Source organism: Nasonia vitripennis, chromosome 3 (genome assembly GCF_009193385.2).
Source record: "Nasonia vitripennis strain AsymCx chromosome 3, Nvit_psr_1.1, whole genome shotgun sequence".
Taxonomy (NCBI): Eukaryota; Metazoa; Arthropoda; class Insecta; order Hymenoptera; family Pteromalidae; genus Nasonia; species Nasonia vitripennis.
In genome coordinates, this window is record NC_045759.1 from 5,718,134 (window position 1) to 5,736,861 (window position 18,728).

Here is an 18,728-nt window from a genome sequence, read left to right on the forward strand (position 1 = left end):
TCACTCAGAAACTAATGCCCTTATGTACATATACATACCGAGCCTCGACTGCACGTCCTCAGCCCCGGGGCAAATCGAATCGGCGCTCGCTGTTGCATACGTTAACGAATATATGTACTCCGGCCTCTCTCTTACTCTCGAGCTACTCCATAATTTCGCGGACCAAGTTTGGATACATAAGGCGCCGCGCGTAATGGGCTAACTTGGTGCGTCAGTCAAATGCAGTGGTCGCGCAGCTACTTCTCTCGAGAAAGGGCCAGGATCTGGCAAGTTTGCAGCTGCCGTCTGATGCTGTTCCGCGCAGAGCTGCTGCTGCCACTGTTTCCGCGGGAGGGAGAGCTCCTCTATGGCTACGCAAATGAGGCCCGGCGACAACGGGGAGTTACTCGCGCGGTTTGCAGAACCTCGTAGTGACGCGCGAGTTTGATTGCCGATTTGATTTCGTTTTCGGCTGTACAAGCAAACGGCGACGCTCTTTTGGGCGAATCGATTCTCAGCCGACCCTGCTCCGAAGCTACGAAAAGAATCCAGACCCGAACAAAAGAATCGTGTACAATACACCCAGCTCTCTCGTATGGAATTATTCCATCTCGGCATCCTCTCGCGCCACATCGATCAGCCTTCGTTCACGGCTGGTCGATTCATTTACATTCGAGGCAAATTAATCGATCAATCATGCCATTGTACTCGCGACTCGGTAAATCTCTATCGAACTGAAAGACACAAGTTCGGAGAGACAGTGCAGTGCTGCGCGGACTCGAACAAAACAGGATCTCAAGAATAACCGGGAGTCGAATAGACGAAGAGAGATTAGATTAGATTAAATAAGTTTTATTTGTGTTGTACAATTCAAAATAACAATATAAAGTAAAACAAGTTATAATTTGTGTGTGTGTGAGAGATGATATATATATATATATATATATATATATATATATATATATAGAGAGTGAACGTGAAATGATATATATAGAGTGGAGGAGTCTAAGTGTTTGTGAGATGATTATGAGTTTTCAAGTGCATAAAAATATTCTTTAGCTAATTGTTTGAAGTGTGACATGGATTTAGTGTTGCGAAGGCGTGATGATAGCGAGTTCCAGAGGTATGAGGCGCTTATATGGAATGAACCTTTCAGCGTCTCCGTCTTGAAAGTCGAGAGAGAGAGAGAGAGAGAGAGATAGAGAGAGAGAGAGAGAGAGAGAGAGAGAGAGAGAGAGAGAGAGAGAGAGAGAGAGAGAGAAAGCGACGAGGGACACGGAGAAGACGAAGAGGAAGGAAGTTAGCAGCCAGATTGCAGGTGTGATACAACTTGGGCGAATCTGCTGCGGAGCTTATATACTTGCTACGGCCAGTAGCCGCATCAGCCGCACAGGGTCAGTCGTATCCCTCAAGTTTCTCGAATAGTTCCGAGCTCGGGATTAATTATAGCACACGCGAGGGGCAGATTGAGTGGCTCTGTAGTGTCTCGTTGCGTCGCTATATATTTTCAATTTCTTATATGACGTACAATAACACGATATTGAAAATTCTGCGCAGTCCAAAACTTGAACACGAAAACGAAAACTTTCCCGATAAAGATGCGGCACGAGTCCAGCGAGCTGCCAAGTTGCTGCTACCAATTTCGCTGGATCAACTTTGACGTTCGGCAACTCGACGCTTATACAAGCATCGATCAGATCAGTCTTCCTCCGTTGCTCTCCTCGACTAATAATTAGAAACGTGAACAGGCTCGACGCCGCCGGCGCTCTACTGTCTCGCTCTACTCTTCTGCATTCGTTACAGAGAAAAGCTGCATCCGATGACGCTTTTTTGTGGCGAGAAATAACCGAAAACATTATGCAAAGTACACACCGGAGAATCGTCTGGCGGAAGGATAACTCAACTTTTAACGAGTCGCACACGGCAGATTTAAAAGGCAGGCGTCGGCGGTGCCGCGGAAGGGAAAACAATTACAGAATAAGGCGCCGAAGCAAAAGACGTCTTTTTTAACTGCGTGTAAACGGCGAGCGCCGGTGTAAAAATTACGACTCGCTGTACGGAAAAAAAGGAGGAAAGAATCATCAGCAGAAGCGGAACGCGAAAAATTTACGCGCTTTCGCGGCCTCCGCGCGGTGTAGGAGAGGAGAAGAAGAAGAAAAGGAGGACGAGCCAGCCGCTGGCGTCGAGCAATTACGAGCCAAGCCGAGAGAGAGAGAGAGAGAGAGAGAGAGAGAGAGAGAGAGAGAGAGAGAGAGAGAGAGAGAGAGAGAGAGAGAGAGAGAGAGAGAGAGAGCGAGAGAGAGAGAGAGCGAGAGAGAGAGAGAGAGAGCGAGAGAGAGAGAGAGAGCGAGAGAGAGAGAGAGAGAGAGAGCGAGAGAGAGAGAGAGAGAGTTAAGGGGTGCCATTTTACGACGTCTCTTCGAGTATAAGCGAGGGAGAGATGGAGATAGCGCCGGCACCGCCACCGCCGAGCCTCTTCGAAAGCTTTCGCCCCGCGGGCATACAATGCTCTTCAAAAGTTTCGCGGGGCGGCCCCGCGTATATACCGGTTTTTCCTTTTTTCCGCAGCAGCAGCAGCAGTCGCTTCGTTCCGGTGTTTACTCGTATATTTATTTCGCGTGCTGCTGCTTGGTCTTTTTTCCGGACTCTGCTGCTGCTGCTGTTCCAGTTAATTCGGAGCCCATTTTTAATAGAAATGGCAAAGTTCGCGGAGAAAGAGAAGGTCGTATTGTTCGTACGATAAAACAAACAGAGGATGAGTTTGAAAATTTAAATGGTACTACCGGAGAGGAGTCGCGTTTGAGGCCAACTTGTGTTTTTCGCAAACCATTGTTGAGTGCGAGTCTGCGTATGACGGATTCGTCTTGAAAGTTGCGAATTTCCAGGGCGAGTCGAGGAGCGATTTATGCACGTGTTTCGCCGGGGACTTCGGCAGTAGATATGCATTCGCGTGTATACGCGCTTGTTTGTCGACGCGTGCGTTGTTTGTGTGTTTCTGTTTGCCTTGGAGGGCTAAGTTAGAGGGCGGGAACGACTACGAGGGCGGCGGTATTGCGGTTGCCCCCGACCCTAGAGCGTGGAGCACAGACTAATGATAAACAATAGTCGGAGATTACCTCGGCTTGCATAAATTTCCTCAATACTAATGGAAGTTAATATTGGATGCGCTTGCGCGCGCGTGTTGATCAAACATTCAAACGGCAAACTCGCGTCAATTGAATTTGACACAGACGGTTTCTCGGAATATTTTTCCTCGGCTTGTTTATTCTTCCAAACAGCTGCGCTTATATCAAGTGCTGCTTGCCCAGGAGAGGGTGCGGCTGTGACGGCTGATGCTGCATCGTCGGAGGGAGAATTTCTGGCTCATGTGTACCTCAATCATTGCCGCTGTCTAGCGCCCTCATGAGATTTTGATGAAGTAGACAGAATCAATAAGTCCAAAACCGACTATTCTATTACCGACGAATTACCAGGTGGAAATGAGCTGCGAGAGACGTATGCAGGGCAGATTTTGATAAGTTGGTATAGGATTATGAGTTAGAAAGAAAACGTTCTCTTGAATCAGTTAAAAATTAAATTCACGATGAACACACTCTGTTTACATTACGTGGTAGATTCGGATTATCCAGACGATCTATTTACGATCCTTTGATGAAAGAGAGCAGATCAGTAAAACCATTACCGCGTGCTACTGAAGCTAAGTGTGTCAATCAGTGAGTTAATTTGTTAAGACATTAGCGCTGAATGCCTCATCCTACTGCTCGATTGTCTACGACAGCCACTTCTCCAGCGCATGTATACGCTTTTTAAATCGATCGCTTCGGAATATCCGTGTGTTTCTGCAGCGATTCGCGATCGAGTTTAGACTTCGCGATTTTAAATTGGCTTAGTTTGCGCTACAGGAATTAGCCGGAGATAATTGCTGAAATCGATGATCCGATTTCTCCCGAATCAGCGAAAAGAAGAAGAGATATTCTTGTTTTTACTCGATTGTTCTCGATTACGAATTTCATCGCTGATCATCTTATATCGATCTCCGCAGTAGTCACCGCCAGAATTAATCAGACAGATGACTGACAGAATCGTAGTAGTTGATTCAAAAATCTGTGTTTTAAAATAACCACGATAAATTGAAATCTAAATTATTCAAACGTCAAATTACATTCCTCGAGTTTAAAATTACGTTATCCAGAAATACCTCTCGCTCTCTCACACTTGGCGTAAAATCGATAGAGCGCGCGAAATTCGCTCCACCTCAATTCCAAAACGCTTCTCACCTCCTCGGAAATTCGGCACCGCTCTCGGCAAACTTATCGCCGCGTTCGCCTCTACCATTGAATAACGCACCTCTTAACCCACCTCTAGCCTAGCGTTATCGATAAAACAGTGACATATTAATTGGAGTAATTACAAAACTTGGCCAGACCTCTCTCACTCTCTCTCTCTCTCTCTCTCTCTCTCTCTCTCTCTCTCTCTCTCTCTCTCTCTCTTCTCCCCGTAAGCACCTATTTAGTATTCCCGGGGCAAAATTATGTGGACTCGAGCTTGCAGCATGCATTAGGTGCGGCCGGTAGCGCTGCTGCAGTTCTCTGCATTACGAGCTGCGTCGCCGCAGCCGCTGCGGCTATCCGAGTACAAGAAACTTGCGGCAGTGCTAGGAGTAGGATGGCCGAAGATTACGGGCTAGCCACTGTCTTGTCCCTTCAAGGGAACCGCTGGTATAGGGACGCGCACGGACGCATTATACGCCGGAAGAGGAAAATCGCTCCCCTGAGGGCCGGCGACGTCGAAACTTCCGTTGGGGCCAGATTTTCGGAGGGAGAGGGGGAGGCCGGCTCCGTCCCCCGACGACGCCCACCTTAACGTGTTTGCATATCTTGCGCGTAGGGCTGCGGGTGTTTTCGGATATAATGATTTATCTGGCGGTGCTTTGGGCTGTAGTGTATTATGTATAGAGGGAAAGGATTTGTTTCCCGATGGGGGAATTATCCGCGTTATAGACGATGTTTTTAAAATCCGTAATACGCAAATCAATCTTCGGATCCGTACAAGTAAATCTTTCGAATATCGAAAGGCGTCGTATAAAGCGAGTCGGTCCTCGAAGCGTCGGCAGAAGTGGCCTTCGGCGAGTGAAGCACTTCCTCGTGCGATCCGCGGCTTGAGCCAATAAGACGCGTTACGTCAGGCGGCGGACACGCAAAGTAGCGCCAGCCGGCAGGTGACATATCGGAGACACCTGGGTCACTCGCGATCCGAGGAGACGTTTACGAGCCATACGTCCCGGCTCTTCCTCTTCCTTTCTCGCGGTAGGAGATGCCGTCGTTTTACGGCTCCCGGCGGCGACCGCATAAAGGATGTGGCTGTGGCCTTTCTTTTCCGCGGTTTCTCCCCATTACTCTGCTCCTCGGACTACCTTCCTGAAGTCTGACCCTGTTGCGCAATCGCTGATTATCGGCTAACTTAATCGGGACGATTTTTCTGATCCGAATAGATTCGAGAGCGTTGCAAATTCGAGCGGTTTGCTTTGGCAGTCGATCCTCGTGCCAAAACGCCGCCGTACGACAAGAGCCTCGTTCTCGAAAGAAGCGCGAGCGTATCACTTGGTCGCGCGGGACGTCCGACAACAGCAATCGCCGAAGAATATATATAGGGGGCAAAAGAGGAGGACCGATAATCGACTCGATATGTCAATTCGCGACGTACGGTATTCCCATCGAATAACGTCTCCGAGCGTTTTCCCTTCCTTTTCTTCGGAAAAGAGAGGAGAGAGAGAGAGAGAGAGAGAGAGAGAGAGGCTCTAGTGGCCGGTATCTTCCGTCTCTTATCGGGCCAAATAGTCAGCCGATCGATCCTCGGATACCGAATTGCGACGTAGACTGCGGGAGAGGAAAAGGCAACGCGCAGCGGAGGAGGAGCGGATTCGAAAGTTTTAACTTCGTTCGAGTTGAGCTAAGTTTAGAAATGACGTGTTTTTTGCTCGGCTTCGAGAGAGTAAGAAAGAAAGAGAGAAAGAGAGAGAGAGAGAGAGAGAGAGAGAGAGAGAGAGAGAGAGAGAGAGAGAGAGAGAGAGAGAGAGAGGCTAACACGCTCGTTTATTGGGGATTCTGTTATAAGCGTTGGTATTGGATTCCGTGAAAGGAAGAATCCCGTCAATATTTTATATTGCTAAATAATTTTTTTTAGATTTGTTAAATTAAGTTGTAAGCTCTTTTATAAACATTTAGAGACCCGAGAAAATAATTGAGTTGCCAGACAAAGGCTCAAAACGTAATTATTTTATAATCAAATTAATGAAATGATGAATCTTACGATCTTATTCTCCTTGAAGGTCGTCCTCTTCTTTAATTCTGTGTTTCCAACGTCGGCTGTCTTTCGAAATTTCTGCAAGACCTTTTCCTGTGATATTTCCTCAATGAATGTATTTTTCCATAATTCTCACGATGGATGTCCATGCATTTCCCGCGATAATCCTTCTCTTTAGCGATTCCCACAAGACATTATCAACCATTCTTTCCTTAAATACACCTTTCCGAACTTTCTCTACGATGGTTATATTTCCTGAAATTCCCACCGTTATTCTCTGCAGCTGTTCTTGTTCATCATTAGAATTACTACGATGGCTGTCCTTAGCTCCTGCAATTTCAGTGCGCACACCTCGCTTCGTTCCGTCTCTTCTCTTCTCCCTATAGCAAGCATTTCGCACGGCATTATCCGTGACAAACGGTTGGTCGCGAGCGAATATCGATCTACTAATTCCCCGGACCTTTAGCCCAGCGATGCTGCACTGCAGACTTGGGCGGCTGGCGCGGGAAATTTCGTCTTCTCTCTCGGCCGGTGTGCATCGGGGGTATTTACCGTAAACCGAGACGAAATTAGAGAATCGCGAATGCGGCCCAGATTGCCAAAAGGTGTTTCGCCGCGGGAAGAGGAGGGTCTCGTATTTATAGCCGCTCGTAACCGACTCTCGGATAATTGATCGTCTCCGGCCGGCCCTCGCGCGAATTGCGGCAAAATCGCATTGCGGTCGTAATCTAAAAGGCGGCAACGAATGGGCTGAAGCGTTTTAATTCTTGAAAGTGCGTTATACCCTCTCCCCCCAGAACCCATTTGGAAGTACCTATTTGTACTTGTATTTTTTTATTCTCAAGCTCCTCTTTCGGTTTACGCATCGATCCGTCAATCGATAAAAGTGGGCAAAGCGATTTCCTGTCGAGTATATATACGAGTGTAGAATCGAGCAGTTCCCTTCGTTCATCGGAAGTTCATCAACGCTATTGTCAAGAGTGTCATACCAGTTGGCGTCTGCGCCGACGCGCGAGTTAGACTCCTCAAGACAAGGCATTGAATCATTTATCCCGCCATCTTCTCGCAGACATGCGTATGGCATATAATTGCCGGGGAAGTTCGGCTACGAGTGCAGAGCGAACATCTCGTCGTCGTTCAATGGCGTTTAGTAACCGGATTTCGCGGCAACTCCACTTCGTCGCTCGAGTGTTCGAATGAGTATCAGCCATTCTTGCTTTTGATTGTTTTTATTTTATGACCGACCAACGCTTCTAATTCAAAGTGAATTATGACCTATAGTCCACTGGAACTTGCGCGCATCAAGTTATCAAAACTCGGCTCTCTATGGCCCCTGCGCCGTATCGAAGCGAGCGTGGACTACGCCTAGTCGAAAATGATCGCGTCGACGGACTGACATAGATCCTCACTTCAGCAGCGAGCATCTGGCTGGCATCTATACACCGACCAGCTCTGTCTCTCTCTCTCTCTCTCTCTCACTTCCTCTCCATGCTCTTCACGCCGGCTAACCGAGCGATGTATCATCGGTCCTCTGCAGCGCTTGGTTTTCTGTCTCCCCCCTCTCGCAGCAGCATCTCCGCTTCTCAATTAGCCGAGTTGGAATTGCAGATTCGCCGAACTTTCCGGGAATTAGCTCCGCGCCGTCGGACAATAAGCGAGGCCAGGAGCTCCAAAGCCGCGCAGCGCTTCCCTATATATATATATATATATATATATATATATATATATATATATATCCCTCTGTTTGCAGCGAGCGTATTCGAAGGGGGGGGGGGGTCTTTCGTGCCAGATGGGTCGATGTGTGTGCGGGGGTATCGATTTATTATTTCGCAGACCGATTGGCAGCTTTGTTGGCGGATCGGGGCATCTCTCTCTCTATCTGGGAAACGGGTGTCCGTGTCAACGAGCTTGTTTGATTTTCCGAGCGATCGGGAGATTGTTCGATTTGATTGGTTGGCATCGCGATTGCGACGAGCTTCCATCCTTCGGATTGCCTGCTCCTTTCCGACGCGGCTCAATCGATCAGAGCACGATGATGAAAAAATTTAAAAAAACGACTCCGTGCGATCATTTAAGTTCGAAACGCGGATGCGTCCAATTATGCGACAGCTTTGCGAATATAATCACTCGCGGCTTTTCTTTGCGAGGGACATCGAACTCTTCTGCAGGAGCCCCAACTCCTCTTACACAAATACAAACGAGCCAGACGTGTTGCCCGGAGCTACAGCCTCGTTTGCTGCCTGTGCAATCCTGTGCAAACCTCCAAGATGCCTCTCTCTCTCTCTCTCTCTCTCTCTCTCTCTCTCTCTCTCTCTCTCTCTCTCTCCTCCAACCCTGTACACACACACTAGACGCCAGAGTGTTTGGACCGTCTCCACACGTACACGCAGCTCCGATGGAAATCCAGTTAACGCGAAAAAAGCCGAGCGCGCGGCGCTGGTGGGACGAAACTTGATAAAATAGGAGAGCTGCTGTCGCCCTCTTCCCGAGCTCGCCGAGGAGGACGAGACACGCGAAGATAGAAAGATTGAATTTAGGAGGAATAAGAGAAATAACGTCCTCGTCTGATTCGACGATGTTTGTTGGGAACCTCGCGCGTGTTTGGATCATGTGTTTACCTCGTAGCAGTTTTCCGTCGCCGATGGTTCCACTATATATAAACACACACACCTATACACTCAACCGAATTGGTTTATCGCTCATTACGCTCGCGTGTAACCTATGCCGTTTAAGGGGTAGGCACACACGTTCGGCCGCTTCTTGAACTATTAAAGCGCGAGTCTGTGCGCCAATAGTGCTGGCACGCGCGTGCGACAAAACTCCTCGCCCTAAAAGCCGCCGCCGCCGCCGCCGTCGTAAACTTGGGCCCCGGGATTACTCGCGGCATAATTTAGGAACTCGGCTTGTTTGGAATTTACATCGCTTTGCGTGTACAAGCCGCGAAGCTTATGCCGACGCGGCTTAACACTACTGGCAGAGTGAGAGAGACTCGCTTTAGAATTACAAACGAATTTCTCGGAAGTGAACCGCTCGCGCTCGCGGTATTAGACGGAGAGGGAAGGGAAATCGAAAAGCTTGACGGCTGAATTTTAGACTGTTGAAGATGAGCGTTGTGCGGCAAGTTCGCTCCGTCGGGCTCTTGTGTATGTATACAGCTCTGGTTTACTCGGTTTCTACCCCGGTTCAACGGTGTACACCACGGGCTGAAACGTGTTTATTAGGCCGGATCCGCCACCTTCACCCAAGCATATAAAAATAAACTATTCCACAAAATTTACTGCTAATTTGGACAAAGGGGTACAACCGGTTCGATAACCGAGGGCTAAAATTGCAGTTGTTTCTATTTTTGAAAAGAAAAAATTTGGGATTCGTGACAGAACAAGTCACTTCCGGCGGCGGGGTATATAGAGAATGCGCACCTTAGAGCGGGTGCGAAGTAAAGTCAAACGTTGCACGTCGGCAACTTTGAAAGTGCGCTTTCGAATTCTCCCCCCCTCTCTCTCTTCTCCTGTGAGCCAAGCTCAAGAGGGGCGTGAGAGGTAAATCCCAGTACGCCGATTTTCACTAAAACGATTATGCAAAGTTTGACTTTTGTGTGGTCCTCCCTTTCTTAATTGAATGATAGCGGCACGCGCCGCTCCTCTCTCTCTCTCTCTCTCTCTCTCTCTCTCTCTCTCTCTCTCTCTCGCTTATTTATGGCTTTGACGCTGCTGTAACGAAGAAGCGCCCCTTTCTCTCTCATTTGCATTTGTGATGTGCGGTGATATTCTTCTAGTCTGTATATACGGGTTTGTCTTGCTTTGTTTGCTGCTTTGTTTATGTGTATTTGAGCAATTTTTGTAGCAACCGGTCGTGTCCAGAGCGATCGGATCAATAGATCGATGCTATCGTCTATTCTTCATATTTCTATTTTAGCGCTTCTCAGATTGCCGAAAAAAAAGAATAAAATGACGAGGAAAACTTTGCCTAAAAAAATCACTGAATACCAGAACAGATAACTTCCAGGTTAAAAAAAAGAAAGAAAGCCGCTCGTGTTCTTGATTTATAAGTCTGGTTGCGTCGCGGAGTGTTTCGGCGGTGCTGCGGCCGGGACAGACGCCGCCGCGGATGATGCATCACCCCGGAGTCAGCTCCAGCCGCTAGGTGCAGAGGGCGAGCTATAGCGAGAGAGAAAGAGAGAGAGAGAGAGAGAGAGAGAGAGAGAGAGAGAGAGAGAGAGAGAGAGAGAGACGAAGGAGGAAGAGAAGCGAGTGGCTAATGGATTCCGAATGGCTGAGAATGGCCGCTTGTTGGCGCCGACTTTTGCTCCTGTTCTTTCTATTTTCGGTTTTCCATTACGCTTTTTTCGGACCCTCCGGAAAAGTTTCCGCGCGGATCGTCTTTTCGCGGACGCGATTGTTTTGCGATCGACTACTGCATCAGCGCGTATAAGAGAAATCAAAGTTCGTCGACCTGCGAGCGCTTCACGTCAATCGATGACAGGCGCGCCTGTGTTTCGCGCGATCGATTGAATTTACGCTCGTATACTGGCGCTCAATGGCCGCACACACTCGAGGCGCCTGTGATTAATGAATTCTAATTTCGACTACGGGACAGCAAAACAAAACAATAATCGAAATTGGCACATCCGCATGGCTGTCGACTATTTCGCAGCAGATATAGCAGTGCGCTGCGGCAGCGTATTTCAGCGATCGCTTTTGTAAACGCGCGTGTGCGGCTTATGCAATTTATTTCCGACTGATTTGAATTTCAGATTTCTCCCTCGATTCGATCGCGCGTAATTTCGCGTGTTTATCTCTTGGAATTATGACGTTTAATGGGCTTAGCTGTTTTCACGAGCTTCTATGCGCGACCGCGTTGGCAGCTTTATCTGTCAAATATGCTGTCGTCAAATTTTGAGGCTTATATTATACCGAAAAACCTGCTTAATAGGTTGACAACGCTATTCTCGCAGATTATGCGTACATATTATAGTGCCGGTTACGTTCATTTCGCGTTAAAATTAGAATTAAATTTCCCTCGTTCAACTCTTGTTCGCACAGACGATTCCCTACTGAATATGCACTTTTGACGCAAAAATGTTCCTTCCTCCGAAATAAAACATCACGGCTCTCTTATTTATCGACGATTCGACTACGCTTTATTGCTTTTTTTTTTCATCTCTCGCGAAAAAAATACAAACACAATAGAGCAGCGAAACAAAAAAAAAATCGTTTCAAAGGCGCTCTTTGCCACGCACCCGTAAAACTGCACTCTTTGCGAGAAAATAATACCGGGCTTTCGGCAAATCTTCCGGCGGACGTTTTAATAAGCAGATGAAGAGCAATTTGCATGATTGGCCTTGTGCATACGCAGCTCCGCTATATACGAGCGCCATAAATATTGAGTCGTCATTAGCGTCATATCGTCGCAGTAGTAGCAGCAGCGCAGATACGAGCCAAAAATAGCAATCGCCAACAGATGCGTTTCAACCGTCATTATCACGATCAGCGGCAGAGGCTCGACTTTGTTATACACGCGGCGATCGTCCACTCGTGTATTATATTGACACTTTGAGCGTGAATTATACATCGCGGCTGACGTGAACGGCCTTCCGCGAATAATTCTACCCGCGCTACTCGTCTGCTATAATTAATTAAAATTGCCTTTTTCCCCCTCAGTCTTGTACGAAATTCGAGCATTATACGAGTTCAAAAGAGAAAAAATAATAATCTCGCGGTAGACACGGCCGCGCGCAACCGAGATAGACCGCTGGAATATCTCCCTTAAGTCTCTGACTAATGACCTGGAACAGTAGTAGTAGCAGAGCGGTAGATGCCGTGTCGGAGCTTTACACTCAATGAGTCAGACTCCCCGACGATTGCCGGCGAATTTCGGCGCACAAAGGCCAGCTTTACGCGCGTGCTTTTACCATTTTCCCTCTGTACAGCGAGGCGCGCCCTCTGGTATTCAGTAAAGCTCACGGGGCAGGTCCGTTCATGACGAATTCATGATTTTATTGCGCACTGCGCGAAACCGTCGCGGTGGTCAGTGAGCTTCGCATAAAGCTTGATTTACAGTAGGCGTAAAATTAGCCGTAAAAGGGAGGCACGCGAGAACGACGTTTTGCCTTTTTCCACTGGAATTCTTTATTTTTTTTGGGGGGATTTTAAGGATGGTCGCGGGTTAGGTTTTACTGCGTGAGGTTTTAGTGTGGCTCGCAGCTTTGGAAATGTTTTAAATGAAAAAAAGGTTTTTTGAATAACGGTGCGAATCGTCGCGACAAAACTATATATAACAAAGTGAATGGTCTGTTTGACAATAATGCGAGAGATGATCGACTGTATGCGGTACACTTATTTTATTTTTACATTTATTTTAGTTTTATTAGATTCTACTGGCTGACGCTCCACACCAAAACCAATCGCAATCTACACTAGAGGGTAATGTATCGAGTCAACCGCATAAGTACACTTGTACAGATATTAAGGAGCAGCCTGCATGATTGCTTTTTCTACACTGCAGATCATAGCTACTTTGTGCTACATTAAGATGGTGTAAATTTATTTATGCATAACACCATAGGACGTGATATATAATGACCACAACATGATAATCTTTCTCGCATATATGATTAATTGGAATAGAATAAAATGTACCGATTGATATCATTCGTATTAAGATAAATAAACAATTTATTCATATCTTCTATTTCAGCTAGCAAAATGGAAACTAGAGCGAAATCAAAGAGAGCTCGTCGCAATGAGATTGTGGGAAGCTGGAATCCCGACGTTGAAGTTGCAATAAATAAACTGAACGACGATTGCTTGACCAAAATATTCATGTTTCTTCCTATAGTAGACAGAGTCAGGATAGAAGGAGGTAAATGTAAAAACATCAGAATATGTTGAAATTGATTTGCATCAAAGTAATTAATACGTCTTATTTCAGTGTGCAAGCGTTGGAGAAATATTAGCAAAGAGTCTTGGCAAAACTTTAAAACATTAAACGCTGATTTGGCTATCTGGGGTTCTGACGTGGTGTTCTATAGTCCAAATGTAAGACGCATTCTTGAACAAGTTTTACAACGCTCTGGATCTTTTTTACGTCACCTCGATCTTTTTCTTTTTTTACGAATGGAAAGTTATATTTTACATTCTATTGGCAACTTGTGTCCAAATTTGCAATATCTTGATATTCAAACTATAAAATTAACCTTGCCAGCAATGAAAATATTGACGAAAAACTGCCATAACCTGAAAGCACTCACTTTTGGTGAAAGCACCATGGCCTGCGATGACACTCCATTATCAGAATTTTTTTCAGAAAATAAGCAACTTCAATATCTCAAACTCGTATTGAATTATTCTTGCACAGGGAAATGTTTGTTAAGCCTCCCAGCAGATATGGATACCATCATTATGGAACGCTGTTCATTGAGGTCGATCAATTATCTCTCTCGTGTGGGTATTAATCATAACATATTTAAAAACACATTTTATAAAGCCAATCATTGATGTGCAAAGCAGCTTCTAATACATAATAGTTTTATTCATTTTTTAATAAATTTTTTATCTTCATACGTAGGCTCTGAAACAGTTCGGACAACTAAAAACATTTTCATTCATGCGTTCTGTTTGTTCTGCGCTATGTGACCCATTTCCAACAGTGATACATTCATTGCCAACAACTTTGAAGATTCTTGAAATGTCTAATCTTTTATTTAGCAACATCGACTGTATCGGTAAAATGAATGACTTGGAAAAATTAACGATTTATAAAGAAGACTTGGTAACGGATACTTTCTTACTTACTTTAGCTGAAAATTGTAAAAAGTTATATCATCTGGACATAAGCGGTAAGAGCTTTATATTTAAGATTATATTATTTTCAAAATGATTTCTTGATTGTAATAGATGATAAGCATAATTACTTACACACTTCATTATTTTTTTCAGGATCTAAGAACGTAACTGAGACTGGTATCCAAGCAATAACTAGTCTACCTGAAATAAAACATTTGGTTTTAAATTATTTGCCGGAAATAACTGGTTATAATTTTACATATATGCCCAAACTGCAAACACTATGTTGCAGAGGTTGTGACCACTTGAAAGACGATGGACTTTGTACTTTATTAACAATGTGCGATCTAATTGAATTTATGGATCTCTATGGTTGTGTACAGATAACCAATATTTTGCTGAAGTGTGCTTTGAATGTTGTAAAAACACGAACAAATAATCTTGTTTTACATTTGATATTGAGTCAAGATGGATTATTTGATTTACGTCCAATTTACGCGAACGACACATTATTAAAAATAACATTACTGACTGAGAGAGAAAGCAGAGACGAAGATGAGGATTAGTTGTTCTGGTTACTTTGAGGATTTATCATAAAAACATGCCTGTAAACTATTTTGAAGCTGTATAGGCAGTACAAACTTATCAGATTGCAAAGATATATTTGAGAGAAGCAACTGATCTCGATCAAAGATATGTTTCGAAGTTTAGTGTTTTAAATTCTGCATTAAATAGTAGCTTTGTGCCGCAATGTAACTTTTATTTAATCATTAATATTGTTTAGGATGTATTAAACTTGTAATAACTTAAAAATATTGCTTCACATGAAACGGAATGTACTCTGCCGATTAAAGAGTAATTTTGCCTATGTTTCATTCTTATTAATCATAATAAAAACTGTATACGGACTTTAGGCATACCGTTGCAAAAAATAGTGGGTTATTGGTCTACACTGTGAAGAACAAATTGAAAAAACCGATAAAGCCTTCCTTCTGAAAAAGCAAAACGCTAAAAACCGCAGGAATAGACGCGCACGTCGATGCTCGCGCTCTTAAAGTCGGCGATTCGTGAAACGTCAATGGCGTAATCAAATGCAGCATGCGTGCGCGTGGGTATGTGTACATGCGCTTTATGAAGTAGAAAGAGCCTGCGTTCGGTCAGCCAGTGGCGCGAATCTGCTTTATTACGCGGAATAGCCGGGAAATCCGTTTGCGCGATGCCGTGTACTCCTATTCTCGCGTTATCATTTTCGAGCGCTTCTCTTGCACTTTTTTTACGAGACTCGTAATCTCTTACAGCAGTCGTGCGTGTCACACTGAAAGCTTATCAACGCGTGCAGCGTAATGCTGCGATATTTGCGTTCGTCCAATAATGCACACCCCTATTTCTATTCGCCATTACCGGTGGTAAATTCTTTTTCCAGTCTAATATTCTCTCGGAATTCAATTAACCACCGTCGCTCTGCGTGTTGGAGTAATTATACCGCGATAGGATGATCTGCTCTATGGATCGAGCGTGTATTCCGATTAATTCTTTTCATAATTGAACAATTCGTGACTGAGATTAAAACACAATACGACCCAGATCCTTTGCTCCCGATTCAGCCGGATCTCCATGCAATAACGAAAAAGCAAACTCTCCCGGCGATATGTGATTGGAAAATTACAGCCGTCTCTTCGTCAATCGGGTTTATAATTCGCAGGTAATAGCTCGATCGGTATGCGTATAGCGTGTGTATAGTCGAGCATCGATCTTCCGAACGGGCTTGGAAAAAAAAAAGAAAAAATGCCGATAATAATTTGCATCGCGCGCTTCGCGTGCGCATATACCTATAACGAATTCATGCGCGCGGTACACATAGCTGCTCCGTGTATACGGTTCAGCCTAGCTAATGGCGCGTTAAGTGCGGTCGCGCAATTTGCGAAATATACTCTTAATGGACTGTGCGCGCGGCTCTCTATTCTCGAGTTGCAGCCTCGCATTATGTTTTTTTATATTCCGAGCTTGCGAGTCGCGATTATGGAGGCGTATCTGTAATTTTGTGTATACGTGTATTCGATGATTTTGCTGGTAAATTGTCAACGGCTTTTCCAGCTCGTGCGCAGGACAGCAGCATTTCTCATATCGCGGACACCGCCGGCTTCTGGACATTGTTAAACGTCGGCTTTGGAATCGCTCACAAGCAGATTGTTGACGTAATCCCTCTTACGTGCAAAAACGGCCTGGCAGAGCCACATACACACACACACACACACAGACACGCGCGCGCGCGCGCGAGTGAGCGCATTTCCGCGACCAGGTGGCAGACGGATGATTTATAAGACGCGCTCGAGTCGTAAAACGAATTATCCTGCGCCGCTGCATGCAAGAAGTTTCGCCCCGCGTGGAAAGAAAAGCAGCGCAGCTGCGTCGTCGTCGTAGTCACTTTGGAGATCCTCTTATACCGCTCGCGTCGGCATAAGATGCGGCCTTTCTTTCTCGCCTCGTGTCAATCGAAGCGCCCACGACTCGCTGAAAAATTATTCAATCCCATTTTTTTTTTTATCTACCAACTCGAGATTTGGTTAATCACCGAGTTTTATTAGTAACTGCCTCGATCGACAGCTGCGGCCGCACATACATCCTTTATCGTCGAATAAGGGGCCTCCAGAGAGTCGCCTCGTAAAAGGGGAGCGCGCTGCAGTACTAAATTTTCTCTCCCATACATAACGAAAGTAAATCGATGCCTCGCGTTGATGCTCTCCTCAGACATCCCGCTGCACGCTTGAGAGCTTGCAAAGCTCTCTCTGATAAATAATAACGATCCTGGACTCTCGTTACTTTTTTCCAAAGCCATTCAGACGTTGAATTCGTGGGAGCGCTTGATTACACGTGCGGATATAAAGTATGTTTGACGCGGCCCAGTCCGGGGGCTGCGCTCGTATAGCCGCAGAAGCTCTCCCGGCAACTCTCGCATGCGCGCGGGAACAAACGGCCAGCGGCTACCAGAAGCAAACTATTCGAATTACCATGTAAATGGCATTCTCGGTATAATGCTTTGTTTTCACTCTCACTCTCTCTCTCTCTCTCTCTCTCTCTCTCTCTCTCTCTCTCTCTCTCTCTCTCTCTCTCTCTTTCTCCCTCGTGTGTCAGCCGACTGCTTGATTTACATGCGTCGAACGAGAGAGCGCATCGCCGCCAGCAGCTGCGCGGACTCGGAGGGCCAGTATTGCTAAGGTTCGGGGAAATGCGTTTTAATTTCGAATTTACTTTTTCTCTCTTTGGCTGTATTGGGGAAAATCGACGGGATATGAATTTTTTCTCTCGCGAGTTGACCCTTCTTGCGATTGAAATGTCGGACGAGTTGTACGGGGAACAACTCTGGGGATTTCGTGAAAAAGTGTTTATAACGCATGAATGTGTACTCTATTACACTGTAGGAGTGTTTTTAATATTTCTCACATAGCTCGGATCCTGCGACTAGGTTTATACTTTTAACTCATCCCGTTTCTCGATTTTTTCTATTTTTACCCGTGTTTCGATCTCCAATTTCGCGATTAATAGCTAACACTGCAGTCTAAAAAGAAGTTCTATTTACTCTCCCTCTCTCTCTCTCTCTCTCTCTCTCTCTCTCTCTCTCTCTCTATCAAAGTCGCTCGATATGTTTGCTCGATAATTTTCAAAGTGCAAACGAAAAATACGAGAATTCCATTTCCCCTCGCGAGAGCTAGCGCGCGTAAAAACATCCCGGAGTGTATATGGGGCTAAAAAAACTCTTCGGCATTTACCGCGCGAATTTCGAGGAAGCTGCTGCTCTCGCTCGGCTTCAAAAATTGAAACGCCCCGACACTCGCGCGTCAACGTTCGCGCTTCTTCATCTCCACGGCTTGGAATACATTTCGCGGCAGCGGTGCCTCCTCCTTTCGACGTGCATTTGTATAAAAATATCCGCCTCGCAGTCGTTGCACGCCACTCTCGATAATAGAATCCAGCAGCCGAGGGATGTCTCTGAATCGCTGAAAATATCATCAGCGCTATATAGGTGCAGAGCTTCTTCGAGACGCTGTTGCCACATTTTTGCGCAGTCGGAATCCGAAAGCCGTCAGAATGAGCTGAATCGATTTTTCGGATGTGTTTGTTTGGATTATAGGTTCGCGAACTGTGCATCGTCAGCTTGCAAATTTCATTTGCATTTCTCTCTGAATACTGAAAATTTCGAATCGGCTTTAATACGTATAAGCGCACAGATATCGAAATCGTGCATTAACAATACGCGCATAAGTTTGTAAACAATTCAGCGAGCTAATATTTGAGGGGGAAAAATTAATTATTAATACTTCGCGTTTGCGCGTCGGGTAACGGATTTGCGGTTCATTCGCAATCGGAAGATTATCTTTAGCCGAGCCTTTGCATAACCAATGTTATTCGTCTGGCGAAACGAGTTTGATCATCGCCTCGACGAATTGCATTAAAAACATCAGCGCGCAACGACCTAGTTGGAAACTATTCTCAGTAGCTCAAAATTATTCCCATTAGGACTTTGAGCCGCCGCGTTAACGGTTCCTAAAGCGCTCGTTGGTGCGGAGAAAATCGATTTCCCTTGATTTGGTGCCGGCTAGAGGACGAAATTAACCCGCAGCCCAGCGCTTTCGAGGACGATGAAAAAAGTTGCTCTAAAAGGCG

The 18,728-nt window shown here is 45.7% G+C and overlaps 1 protein-coding gene across 3 annotated transcripts in view; it reads left to right on the forward strand.

Annotated features, from left to right (window-relative positions):
* The window catches only part of LOC103317451 (uncharacterized protein DDB_G0284459-like), a 73,183-nt gene extending 58,209 nt beyond the window's left edge, over positions 1 to 14,974 (forward strand). Inside the window, exons 5-9 of one of the 3 annotated variants that reach the window (XR_004344691.1) lie at positions 12,979 to 13,143; positions 13,213 to 13,319; positions 13,639 to 13,724; positions 13,849 to 14,119; positions 14,220 to 14,934. Coding sequence is in view for 2 of the 3 variants with exons in the window: in XM_031926935.2 (XP_031782795.1) it covers positions 12,987 to 13,143; positions 13,213 to 13,724; positions 13,849 to 14,119; positions 14,220 to 14,632 (1,353 nt within the window). In the remaining variant the exon portion in view is untranslated. Of the gene's footprint in view, positions 1 to 12,978; positions 13,144 to 13,212; positions 13,725 to 13,848; positions 14,120 to 14,219 lie in introns of all 3 variants that reach the window. The other 2 variants (XM_031926936.2, XM_031926935.2) reach the window with 2 other exon arrangements.
* Positions 14,975 to 18,728: the final 3,754 nt, after the last annotated feature.